Source organism: Solanum dulcamara, chromosome 5 (genome assembly GCF_947179165.1).
Source record: "Solanum dulcamara chromosome 5, daSolDulc1.2, whole genome shotgun sequence".
NCBI lineage: Eukaryota > Viridiplantae > Streptophyta > Magnoliopsida > Solanales > Solanaceae > Solanum > Solanum dulcamara.
Genome location: NC_077241.1, coordinates 8,285,905 through 8,298,989, shown reverse-complemented (window position 1 = coordinate 8,298,989; position 13,085 = coordinate 8,285,905). Strand labels below are relative to the sequence as shown.

The following is a 13,085-nucleotide window of genomic DNA, read 5'->3' as shown; positions in this document are numbered from 1 at the left end:
TTTTAAAAATTAGTTAATTATTTAGGTATCCTAATTTACCTTAAAATAATTAGGTGGCGACTCCTTAAAATTAAATAATTTAGGAATCATCAATATGTTGTACGCCGTTTGACCTCGAGTTAAAATGGTGTATAACAGATGCAACATGGTAAGGTAATAACTTATGTTTCTAGGCAACTAATGATGCATGAACGGAACTATCAACCCATGATCTTGAACTAGCGGCTTTTGTATTTGCTTTGAATATTTGGAGACACTATCTTTATGGTGTCCATGTGGACGTGTTCACCGACCACAAGAGTTTACACTATGTGTTTAAGCAAAAAGATTTGAACCTTCGGCAAAGGAGATGGCTTGAATTGTTGAAGGATTATGATATGAGTGTGTTGTATCATCCGGGTAAGGAAAATGTTATTGCCGATACACTAAGTAGATTGTCCATGAGTAGTGTGGCACATGTTGAAGAAGATAAGAAAGAATTGATTAAAGATGTTCATAGATTGGAACGTTTAGGTGTGCGTTTGGTCGATTCCAATGACGGAGGTGTTCTTGTTCGTAATGGTTCGGAATCATCTCTTGTAGTGAATGTTAAGGCCAAGCAAGACCAAGATCCAATGTTGGTTGAGTTAAAGAAGTCGGCTTTCAAAAACCCATTGAGGCTTTCTCTCAACGGGGAGATAGCGTACTACGTTACCAAAGTCGTTTATATGTACCTAATGTTGATGGGTTAAGAGAGTTGATATTAAATGAGGCTCATAGTTTCCAATACTCGATTCATCTGGGTTCCACCAAGATGTATCGTGACCTAAGAGAAGTGTATTGGTGAAATGGCATGAAGAAGGACATAGCGGAGTTTGAAATGCCAACAAGTTAAAGTTGAGCATCAAAGACCGGAAGTTCTAGCCCAAGACACCGAGATTCCTACTTGAAAATGGGAAGATGTGAATATGAATTTTGTAACAGGTTTGCCTCATACTAAGGAGCAACATGATTCTATTTGGATCGTTGTAGATCGGATGACCAAGTCAGCTCATTTTCTACGGTTAAGACTTCCCATGGTGCTGAAGATTATGCAAAGTTGTATGTTCGAGAGTTGGCAAGACTTCATGGTGTGCCCTTGTCTATCATATTGTATTGACCTACACAATTCACTTTACACTTTTGGAAGTCATTTCAAAAGAGTTTCGGTACAAAGGTTAAGTTAAGCACCGCTTTTCATCCTCAAACCGATGGTCAAGCCAAAAAAAAGATTCAAACTTTAGAGGATATGTTAAGGGCATGTGTTATTGATTTTAAAGAAAGTTGGGATGAACATTTGCCATTGATTGAGTTTGTCTATAATAATAGTTATCACTCTAGCATCTAAATAGCTCATTTCAAAGCATTGTATGGGAGGAGATGTAGATCCCCAGTGGGATGGTTTGAAGTGGGTGACATGGCCTTGATTGGTCTAAATTTTGTTATCAATGCTATGGAAAAGGTAAGACTCATAAGGGAGAGATTAAAGATGGCCCAAAGTCGTCAAAAGTCCTATTCCGATATTAGAAAAAGAGAACTTGAATTTGAGGTGGATGATTGGGTCTATTTAAAAATTCCACCCATGAAGGGTGTAATGTGTTTCGTCAAGAAAGAGAAGTTGAGTCCTAGATACGTAGGACCTTACAAGATATTTAGATGTGTTGGCAAGGTGGCTTATGACTTAGATTTTCCACTTGAGTTAACTATGGTTCACTAGTATTTCTTGTGTCGATGTTGAGGAAGTTTGGAGAATTTGACTTATGAAGAAATTTCGGTGGAAATTTTAGACCGGCAAGTCAAGAAGTTAAGGAACAAAGAGGTTGTGTCTGTCAAAGTATTATGGAGGAATAAACAAGTAGAAAGTGTTATTTGGGAGGCAGAGGCGGATATGATGAAACGATACCCGTACCTCTTTTCCTCTCCTCAAGCCTAAAGTAGTAAGTTATTCTTATTCAAGCTAGTTTGACTCTTACGTATTCAGTTCCTCCTTTGTCATTCATATGCATGCATGTTCATGAAAAAGTTGATTTCAAAGTTATGATTTTATGTTAAGTTGAAGTTTTCATGTTCCATGCATTTTAAGATGTCATCATGGTTATGTTGGGTTACTGGTCCTCTTTTCATGTCCTTCCTATGATAAGTTAATCTCATTTGAGAATGAATATTTCCAAGGGGAAGATATTATAAGACCCCGTAAGTCGAAAAGTTGGAACCAAGGAGAAAAGTCTTAAAATTTTGAACTCATCCGTATGAACGAGTCCCTGTACGGCTCGTAAAGCTTTCCATGGCTTGTAAAGTTGGGTGTAGAGTGACCCTTTGAACAAAAGTTGAAGTTTCCCTCAAGAGAGGTTCTACGACCTTTCAAGATGAGTCATCCTCGAGAAGACGTATCGTAGAAACCCCTCGTCAATCAGAGTTTAGAGGCCTTGTTCAAAGTTTCCCTAAGGCTAAGATGATGCTTGACAGGATGACTCATACAAGTAAGGACGGGTCATAAAGACAACTGTCACAAAACTTCAGAGACTTGAATTTTGCAAGTTTTTGGGACCTGCAGGATGAGCCCAAAAGATGGGTCATTTCCTTGATGATGGGTCGTAAACCCTCTTTAGACACTCAATTTTTAGACCTTTTCTCAAACCTGCAGAATGAGTCCTTTAGACGACTCATCGTAGCTAACATGGCCCATATAATAAGGTTCATAGGGTCAATTTTCCAAAATTAATGAAGGGCAATTGTGTCTTTTTCAAAGTTTGGTTCAATGAACCTAGACACTTTTATGTCCAAGTTCAAAGTCTATAAATACTCTATTCTCAAAATCTCCTCATATTCAATTCATTCTCTTAAAATTCCTAAGACAAGAACTCATAAGGACTTTCGAGGATTCTCTCCAAATTCAAGCTAGGGTTATCAGATTTATTCAAGGTTCTTCTTCAATTCCTTGTGAATTCAAGCAAGGTATGTGGGAATTGATTCATGAGCCCTTTTCACCCATGAAGTCCCAAAGATTTCTCTAGTTTTCATTCAATTTATAATTGATTTTGAATCCTAATTTTGATGAATTACATTGGGCTGAATTGATTTCATTTTTAGATGTTATCAATGATTTGTATATACATGTTTTCATATGAATTACATGATTTTAAGTTGATTCATAGATGCCCATGCATAAGAGTTATTTTCAAGCTATGATCTGAGCTAAAGGTGATTTTTATGAGTTAAATGATTTACAAAGATAGTTTTCAATGAGTTACAACTGAGATTATGATTTTTGAAGTTAAGTTGAGATAATAATCAGAGTTAAGATCATTAGATGTTTAAAGATGGTGATAAGGACAATTCTCACCAAAGTTATAGATTCTTATGAATCACCAAGTTAGATGAGCTATTCCTAAATATTTTAAAGATAGATTGATAGGCAGTTACTATCTTTCCCTACTATGTTATGAGTATGTTTTATGAGTTTCCGTTAGGATATTGACTAAGCACCGAGAAGACTTTTAGGTGGGGTTTGATCGAATAACGCAGTTGGTTATCCAAGGGAATCCTAGTAGCAACCTAAAATCTCAAACTACGTTGCCCATATAGGTTGTCTTTATAGCCTAGCTAGTGGATTCATATAGCCCAGTTGAGTTGAGTTGAGTTATCTTGGAGTATACCCTCGCAAGGTAGCCTCCCCAGTTTCGATACAGGAGTGATAGATCTGTCTCAATGCAGGAGTCATTGGATTCCATATAGTAGCTCGCATGGTCTTAGTTGTCGGTTAAAGGTTTTATCCCACACAAGTTTAAGTTAAGCTTTAAGATATCAAGTTATGAGTTGAAAGTTAAAATTTTATGATATGCATTGACCAAGAATTTCTTATGTTTAAATATTTCTTTTAAGCTATACTCATGCTCATTATGATCGGTCATGCATCCTATGGAATATTGATTATGTTCTCTTACTTGTCATGTATACCTCAAATACTTAGTACATTAAAACGTACTAGCATATATTTTCCCTATATTATCTCATAATGTAGGGACAGACGACACTCACAACTACCTTACTCATGGCTAGAGTTTTCTTTAGATCTCCAAGGAGTTGGTGAGAGGACAAGACTTTATTTTATGTTTCTATTGCTTAAACATTTATTCTATTGCTAGGGTGAGCTAGGAGCTTGTCCTAAGCCCCCATCTAAGTTTAAACTAGAGGTATGTTTTTACGATGTATTGGTGTAGTCCTATTTGGACGTCTATAGAGTTGGGTTTTCCTAAGTCCCTTACCCCACTTATGATTACTTCGCTTATATTTATATTGTTCTTTACCCTATGTATGCAATGAATGCTAAGATGGCTTATGGTTGGAGTCCCTCGCATCCGATCGATGCGTTACGACTAGGTCTTAGGACGGATTGTGACAGCAACCACACTAATTCAAACATAGTAGAAGCAAGACTCATATACTCAGCCTCAACTGAACTTCTTGACAATGTAGTTTGCTTCTTGGCTTTCTATGAGACTAAGGACTTACCAATCTTGATATGTAGCATGTAACAGACTTTCTGGTAAGTGGCCAAGAGGCCCAATCAGCATCATAGAATGTAGTGACCAATTCATCTGAGCAACTCGCAAACAATATGCCTTGTCCAGGTTGTCTCTTTAGGTATCTGACTACTCTAAATGTGAGACTTCTTTGGCTGATGTAGAAACTGACTCAAAGTTTGCGTACTAAAGGATATGTCTGGTCATGTCATGTTAAGATATAAGAGCTTCCCTATTAGTCTCTGATACATGGTCTAATCTACCAATGGATCTTCTGATGCTTCTTGGTTTTTCCCCATATCCTCATCATACTGCTTTGATGTTAGTTTGATGTTAACATCTATAGGAGTTCCTGCATGCTTGGTTGTTGTCATTCCAACTTCAGATATAAGCTCAAGGGCATACTTCCTTTGATGCATTAGTATCCCTTCTGTTGATCTAGTGAACTCAATGCCCAGAAAGTATTTAAAGCTTAAAATGTTACTGCAATAATGTTTTATAGTCAAATTTGCAGGATTCGATTCTATATTTGCAACATTCGATTCTATATTTGCAGAATTCAGTGGCCCGCGATTGGATTCTTAAGAAACGTTACTGTGAGTAACATTTTAGATGTAAATTGTGTCTCAGAGTAACGCATTATACAACGTTACTCGCAGTCAAGTATTTTGGTAAAAACGTTACTGACAGTAATGTTTCTTAAGTTAACGCTATCAGCAATAATATTTTACACAGCTGAATTTTTTTGAATAAAAATAGCCCAAAACATTACTAAGAAATACGTTTATACTAGTTTTGTAAATTTTTTAAAATACATATTATTTTGGTGAATTAGTTTAATTAATGGCTTAGTTTAGTCAAAAATTCCATTATTGGAAGTATGAAGGAGTTACAAGAGATGATGAAATTTTGTGGCAAACACGGTATGTTGTGTGACATAGAGCTTGTTTCAACTGACAAAATTAATGAAGCATTTGATAGACTTTCCAAGAATGATGTTAAGTTTCGATTTGTCCTCAATGTAGCTGTCCACCAACCTCAAGGCTTTAGAGATGGTGTTTCTTGTCTTAAGTTATTTGAAATTGTTATTGTAAGTTATTATTGTAAGATATTATTGTGCCAGCTTTTGGAGACTTTTCCATTATGTATCTTGATTGGAGTCACAAATCTCGATTTAATTTCAAATTGTAAGTGGTTTTTCTATCTAATGTTAATCTTTTTTATATAGTTCCAATTTTATTGGATGTCCACGAAGGAGATGCCTAGCGAGCATGAAAAATAACCTTTCACGGGCCAGTAATAAATATAAGTCCAGAATTAAACATCCCAAATATGATAAAATAATTAAACAGATGTTGTTATAAATCATATTCTTGTTTATAGAAAATGAAATAACAGTACATGCTACTAATAGTGGTCTTCCTCTATTTTAATACATTTCACATACTACTAATAGTGGTCTTCCTCTATTTTTATACATCTCAATCTCTCAGAAGCTAAACAAAGCTTAGTATCATAAGAGTTAGTTTCTTTATTAAGCGCACATTTGATAAGTGCCATCTCACCGTCATATGGATACGAATAGAGGAGCTTATAAGAAAGTTTCTTGTTTGTGCCAAGGGTTAATGTCATGGGAGCACCAGCACAACTACGATGGAGACTGAATTTACAAGTAGAGCAACGGTATGCTGCACCTTTTTCTTGAGTACAAGCTGAACATTTGAACTGTGGATGATTGGTATAGCTACCGAGTATAAGAGGGTGATTTGGGTGAAAATGGTGTTGTATCTTTCGCGGAAAAAGGAAACAAGTCTCGTCGATGAAGTAATTGCATAGCTGGCAAATGTAACCGGACAAAGCCTGGCTTGAACATATGCTGCAACCCGTGATTGATGCCTCATTCGTTTGTTTGATTGCTTTCAATGGATGTCTGTGGCTAAAGTGTGTAACTTCTCCGAGTTTGGATTGTTTTCCAGGACAACATTTTTGGAGAAGCAAGGATTTCTGTACTTGAGATAGAAAACTTTGATCTCCTATAACTCCAAGTTCTTCTTCAGCAGCACACTCGTAATGGCATATGTAATCAAACTCGCGATTGTAGAAAAGCCAAGCGGATTGCCTATTCATAACTTGGTTACAAATACAACATAACAGGGCTGCACCTTCACTTTGTAATGGAAAACAAGTGAAGAGATCAAGAGGGTATTTTACCTTATGGTTCAACGTCGTAGTCACAGTAGCACATTCAAGATGAAGATCAAATTTACACGAGTCACAATGATAGTAAAATGAAAACAATGAATGGTGAGGACAAGAGTTGTCATATCCACATGCCACACAACAGAATTCACTTTTTTCCACTTTCGAATTCCAAAGAGCGATAGGAAGAAGGGTGAGTGAATGCATAGGATGAAAATCATGTCGAATTCTTTTAGGAATGTTAGAGCATACCTCATGGAGAAAGTAATGACAACGATCACAACCATAAGATACCCCAGAAATTATAATAGTACACATGTTGCATCTAATAACTTCTGTTCCTTTAAGGTGAAATCTTAGCAAAGGATGCCTGTGGCTGAAATGCACAAGATCACCATCACGAAGACGAGGAGGGCCTTTTGACACACAACTTTCCTCCTCCTTAGAAATCAATTTAGATCCTGATTCCTCTTCTCCTGTTATTTCTCTTTGGATCTTTTCCTGCCTCAGCCTAAATCTGTACACAACAGAGTATTTCTTTGCTTCATCCAACTGATGTTCAGCTTCAGAAGCATCTGATTTTTTGTGCTCAACTATTTCTAACTTTTGAGGATGATGAGTTACCAACTGAAGAAGAAACTTGAGCACACAATAAACTAGAAGAATAGTTGGTAACCATACAGAAAGGCCTAGTAAACAACTGAATTCCAAGTTGTTATCATCAAAGCGCAAATATAGCATCTTCTTGTCGTCCGGCATCAACTGGTTGAGTATTTCTTCAATAATAGAGGACAAGTGAAATTATTGAACAAGCAAACGCAAAGAAGTCAATAAAAGTTAAAAGTGAAAAAGGCAAAAACAAGAAAAGAGATTAGGGAAAGGCAGAGAAATAAAGAAAGATTCCAGTTTTACAGTAACTTGCCTTTTGCAATAATTCACAGGCTAAATGATATTTTATATGAGGCCTTGGGTTTTAGAGTAAATTTCTCAAATTTGTTGTTCATAATGTTGCATTTAGCAGCCAAAGTTAGTGGCAGGAAAATGATCTTTATCTTTCTACAACTTTATTTATCATTAACATTTCTGTAATTTATATCACCTCTAGATCGTTCATCTATCTAATTTATTTTTTAGAATTTTTCTAATTATTATAAGGAAGAATTACTCACCTATAAATATAATGATGATTTTACTTTGTTATGTGTGTAAGAAAATATAAAGTGTAATGATGAAAAATATTATATTGTGCTTCTATTGAGATTAGCGTACTGAAAGAGAGAGTTGAGGTCAACTAATTTACTATATAAAAGAGCGTAATTAAATATTAAAGAAATGTTTTCTTTTGGTGGAGCTTTGAACTTTTCAATTAATCCTGATTTTTTGAGTTGTACGATATTGTTGGGTTGTAGTATCTTGGAGGGGACAAGTCAATAAATATACTATTGGATCAGTGTAGATTGTGCTGTAGTGAACTTGAATCTCCTTAAAAAGAGCGAGATATCCACGTCTCAGCCTGAATGATGATTTAATTCATTTTATTTTCAACGGAAAAGGTTCAAAAATACCCTTTAACGTATTAGAAATGGTTTAGAAATGCATTCCTCCCACCTATTGGATCAAAAATGTCCTTTAACATATAGAAATGGTTCAAAAATGTCCTTCTTCCACCTAAAAGTATGTTTACCAACTATTAAACACTATTTAATATATTTTATCAATAAATATAATATTAATATAATATTTTTATAACATCAAAATATTTTTAAAAATTCTTTTTAGCCTTCAAATTTGAATAAATTAAAACTCAACTTTTTAATTCATTTTACTTCTATTAGCATCTTAGTTATATATTTTTTCCATTGTTTAACAATTTTAGTCTTTTAAAACTATAAAAAGAAATTGTATAAATTATGTTAATTGATATTGTATTTAACTCAGAAAAAAATTCAACAAAAATTATCTTTTTATGGGCTTACATAATGAAATTTCTCTTCTCCGTGACTAAGACAATATTTTTATACAACATACATTCTGATTAATTCACACGTTAGTTCTTATATTTTATTTAAAGCAAATACTTCTATTAGGTTATACAAACAAGAAAGATTTTTAAAAAAAAAACTAAATAATTGTCAAATTACTGTTAAAAAAATTATTGACATATATAATTAGAATTAGTAAATTTTTGAGTCACTTCTAATATTAATGAAATTTTTATCTAATAGGTAGAGGGAAGGGCAAATTTGAACTATTTCTAATAGGTTAAAGGCATTTTTGATCCAATAGGTGGAAGAATGATATTTTTGAACCATTTCTAATACGTTAAGAGCATTTTTTACCCAATTGATGGAAGGAAGGGTAAATTTGATCTAATAGATGGAAGGAGGGCATTTCTAAACCATTTCTAATAAGTTAAGAGTATTTTTGAACTTTTTCCGTATTTTCAACTGTAAGTTATTATATTTGTGATATATACACCAATAGAAAATTATGAAGAAAAGTCGTATTTTTTTATTTTGTATCAATAAAATCACTAAATTTTACTTGGATAATTTTCATCCCTACTCTATGAGTAACCATCAATCACCATCACTAACCACTTCTATCATCACAATCATCACTATTAGACGTGTGGCGGTATGTTGTGCTATTGGTCTCCTGTGGTGGACATCAGCTATCTGAAACTTATGGTCACTCCTTAGATGAACAAAAGAGGGTCACTTATCACAGGCAACTTCACCGACGAAGGAGGACTTTCACATCCCTCAGAACTCATTTGAAATATAATATCTCGGATTCAAACCAAATATGTAAATTGACTATAAAATATATTTTGGACCTGTTGGAATCATTAAATCACTAAAATTGGGTCATCTTGATTGAAAGTTGACATTGATTAAATTTAATTTTTTTTAAAATTCTAAAATTCAATAAATGATTCGAATCACTTTCGAGCATCTCGGAATCCATAAAAACCACCCAACAAAGTTATAAATCATCCTATGAACCTAGCTATAGGAGTTGTCAAAACTCTAATTTGACCTTATTAATGTATAATGTTGACTCTGGTCAAATTTATCAAACCTCAAACCTTCAAAATTGAAAAATCTCATCTGAAAATCATATAATTACCACGAGAATTGCACCAATCTTCCTGTCAAGTCACCAAAGACATACAAAAATCATGGGAAACGTCAAAACATGGAAAATATGCAAAACTCAAAATGAACATGAGGATCGTTACAAGTCACTTATGGGATGAGAGTGTGGCTACAGTCTGTTTTAGGTGCTTGGAGATGAAAAAAATTGAAAAATCAGCTCCCAAGTAGGCTAATTTTCAATCGCTAATCGTCGCTAGTCATATACAATGGCTTATTTGTTTAAATTTTGTATTTTTTTTCTAGCTTCAGCTTAATATATAATGCAAATTTTACCCCAGCTCCTCTAGAAGAATAAATGAGACATGTTCATTAAGTGATCTCAATTTGCATCCATAATTCATTACTTCCATAACTTTAATTTCATAACCATAACTCTTAAATGTATAGTTAATAGTCATGTTTCTCACCTCCTTCACAATTCCTCCGTATAATAGAGGCATTGTACGTTTTAATTGGTGATAGTTTAAAAAATAAGAAAATCTTTCTCTTTCATTTTTACATTTCTTGTCTACATCATATTCCATATTACTCTTATTTTACAACACGTTGATGATCTTAAACCTTAATAGTTATGTTACATAAGAACCATTTATGCAATTAATTAACTCATACTAGAATTGGCATACTCCCTTCTTCTCATTTTATATGATAATTTTTTTAGTCCGCTCCAAAAAAAAATGTTATCTTAATATAATTAGAAATAACTTAACTTTAAAATTCCTATTTTACCCTTAATAAAATGATTTATAGCTGCACAAATATCTAAAGATTGTTTTATACCATGAATTTTAAAAGGTTTCCTTCTCTTTTTTTTGAATATCGTAAAAAATTAAATTGTGCCACATATATAAAATGAGACGGAGAGAGTACCACTTTTGGTTAATCTAGTGTTACTTTAATACTTTTTTAAAAAATAATTAGATCTAGATCTATTGATCATATGTTTGTACCGTTGGATTTTGTTTTTCTCCCAACATTTCAACTAGCCGTTAATCATTGGTTAAACGGCTAATTAAATACATGACCAAATCACTTCTTCAAATACCCCATTTTTCAATTTTTCTCCTCCAAAATCACCAACAATTTCTAAAATACATTCAAAAATTCAAATTTCTTCATCAAATTCAATCCAATGGGTACTCTTTCCATCGTCACGTCAACTGAGTCCAAGTCTCACTGTCAACCATCTCATCAAATATTTCGTTTAACCAATTACATTCTCTTAGGTGCATCATCGAGTTGTATCTTTCTTACCCTCTCTTTACGCCTAATCCCATCGTTATACGGTGGCCTTTTCATCCTCCTCCATGTTCTCACAATCGCGGGTGTAGTGCCCGGTTGCACGGACACTGCAACCCTAGCGGGCTCCAACAATTGTTATGCCATTCATATGGTTGCTACCGTTTTAACGGCAATATTTCAAGGATCGTCTGCTGTGCTTATTTTCACAAAGAGTTATGATTTTTTACGAGAATTAAAGTCTTATGTTAGAGAAGAAAATGGTGTTGCAATTTTGAAATTGATTGGTGGATTGTCAATTTTGATATTTTTCTTGCAATGGGTGGTTTTGATAGTGGCTTTTGTTTTGAGGTACAATGCCTTTGTGGAAGGGAATAATGGTTCAAATTCTAAACAAAATGAGACTTTGAAAGGATGTCCTGGTCCAATCCAAGTATAATTTTATAAAAAAGGCAGTTCGGTGTACAAAATACATCTCGCATTGGAAGACCGCACTCTAAGAAATGTGATGTAGACAACTTATGTACTCATCACACGTATTAGTGCAGGTTATTTCCACGATTCGAATACATGACGGCCATATCGAAGCAACGCTTGTGATGATAATATTTGTTTTTACTTTATTTGGGTAGAATAACTGTGTTCCACACCTTGGAGCTCTACGGTGAATTATTTATTCATACTAAAATAATAGGGTACTAAAAATTAATAAAGTGTGAGGATTATTTTTTGCTTGTTAGTTTTGAGTTCATGCTCAAGATTTTCTGAATTGAGTTTTACTAATTGCGATTGAGATCTTAATTTTATTTACTAAAAAAAAAGAAGAAGAAAATGTATTTGGTTAGAATCGATTCTTAGTTCTCAAAGTACATAACTTAACCTTCCAGCACTATTAAGTTTCCGTATAGTATGGTGTCAACAGTTAATATTATATCAATTTTAAAAATTATATAAATAAAATATTTAATTTTACAGAGAAATCATGAATTCACGTGTCCCAGATTTATACCTATAAATTCACCACTCGCCACTGATCTCATCGATAGGTTTTACCATTGGTAATTTTTACTACATCAGCCATTAAGTATTATAACAAAGCAAAGAATGGTAATAATAGTGAACATAGCTAGGGATGATACAAGAAACTATGATCCGAAGAATCTCAATAGTAATTCCACCAACAATTCTTTGAACTATTGCTGAAAATTTTCGTTGAATTAGATATATATATCAAGGGTTGTGCTAATTATGAACTATAAATCGATGGTCAGCTTTATTTATGTGTTTATGAAGAAAATTGATGGTTGTAATTTAAGAATCGAAAACTATGCATACATAATCATAGGATGTTCCGTCCGTTAAAATAAAAGTTAAAGAGGATATTTATTTTCGACACGCTCTTTATATAGACATTCGAGGTGACATGTCTGTGATGATTTGTGGTCGAATTTTTTTTATGTCACGTTCGATTTTCCTTTTGCCCTTTTGGTGTATGAGAGGTCATTTATTGGAATTAGGAGTCGAAAGGACAATTTTTTTTTCCAAAAATTTCAAAATGGTGATTAATTTTAGGATGAAACCAAAAGGGTAAAAACGCACCCTGGCGTGTGACTTTTCCTTTATCAGTTGACATCTGTAAGTCAATCTTTAAAGAAAGTTGCATGGCAGGATGCGACTTACAAGTTGCACCACAACCTACGACTTCCTTTAAATTATGGGCCCACGTGCCTCTTTTCACCCTCACCCCCACCCCGTTGCCCACCCCCCAGCCCACCCCCAATCCAAAAATCCTTTTTATAATTTAGGTATTATATTTTTTATATAAATTTGTATAATTAAAAATACTTTTACTATTGTCACGATCCAAATTCGGATGTGATGGCACTTGTCCTTTCCCATCGGATAAGTCACCCTCAAATCCAACATTTCGATAAATAAAGCAAAA

The 13,085-nt window shown here is 34.0% G+C and overlaps 2 protein-coding genes across 2 annotated transcripts; one reads left to right on the top strand and one right to left on the bottom strand.

Annotated features, from left to right (window-relative positions):
- Nucleotides 1-5,878: 5,878 nt before the first annotated feature.
- Nucleotides 5,879-7,674, bottom strand: LOC129890401 (uncharacterized). Its single transcript, XM_055965954.1, has one exon. The coding sequence runs from the start codon at nucleotides 7,497-7,499 to the stop codon at nucleotides 5,991-5,993; it is 1,509 nt and encodes a 502-aa protein (XP_055821929.1). The 5' UTR covers nucleotides 7,500-7,674; the 3' UTR covers nucleotides 5,879-5,990.
- A 3,301-nt stretch (nucleotides 7,675-10,975) lies between these two features.
- LOC129890400 (uncharacterized) lies at nucleotides 10,976-11,863 on the top strand. The gene has a single exon (XM_055965953.1). It carries the CDS (start codon nucleotides 11,034-11,036, stop codon nucleotides 11,577-11,579), a length of 546 nt encoding a protein of 181 aa, XP_055821928.1. The 5' UTR covers nucleotides 10,976-11,033; the 3' UTR covers nucleotides 11,580-11,863.
- Nucleotides 11,864-13,085: the final 1,222 nt, after the last annotated feature.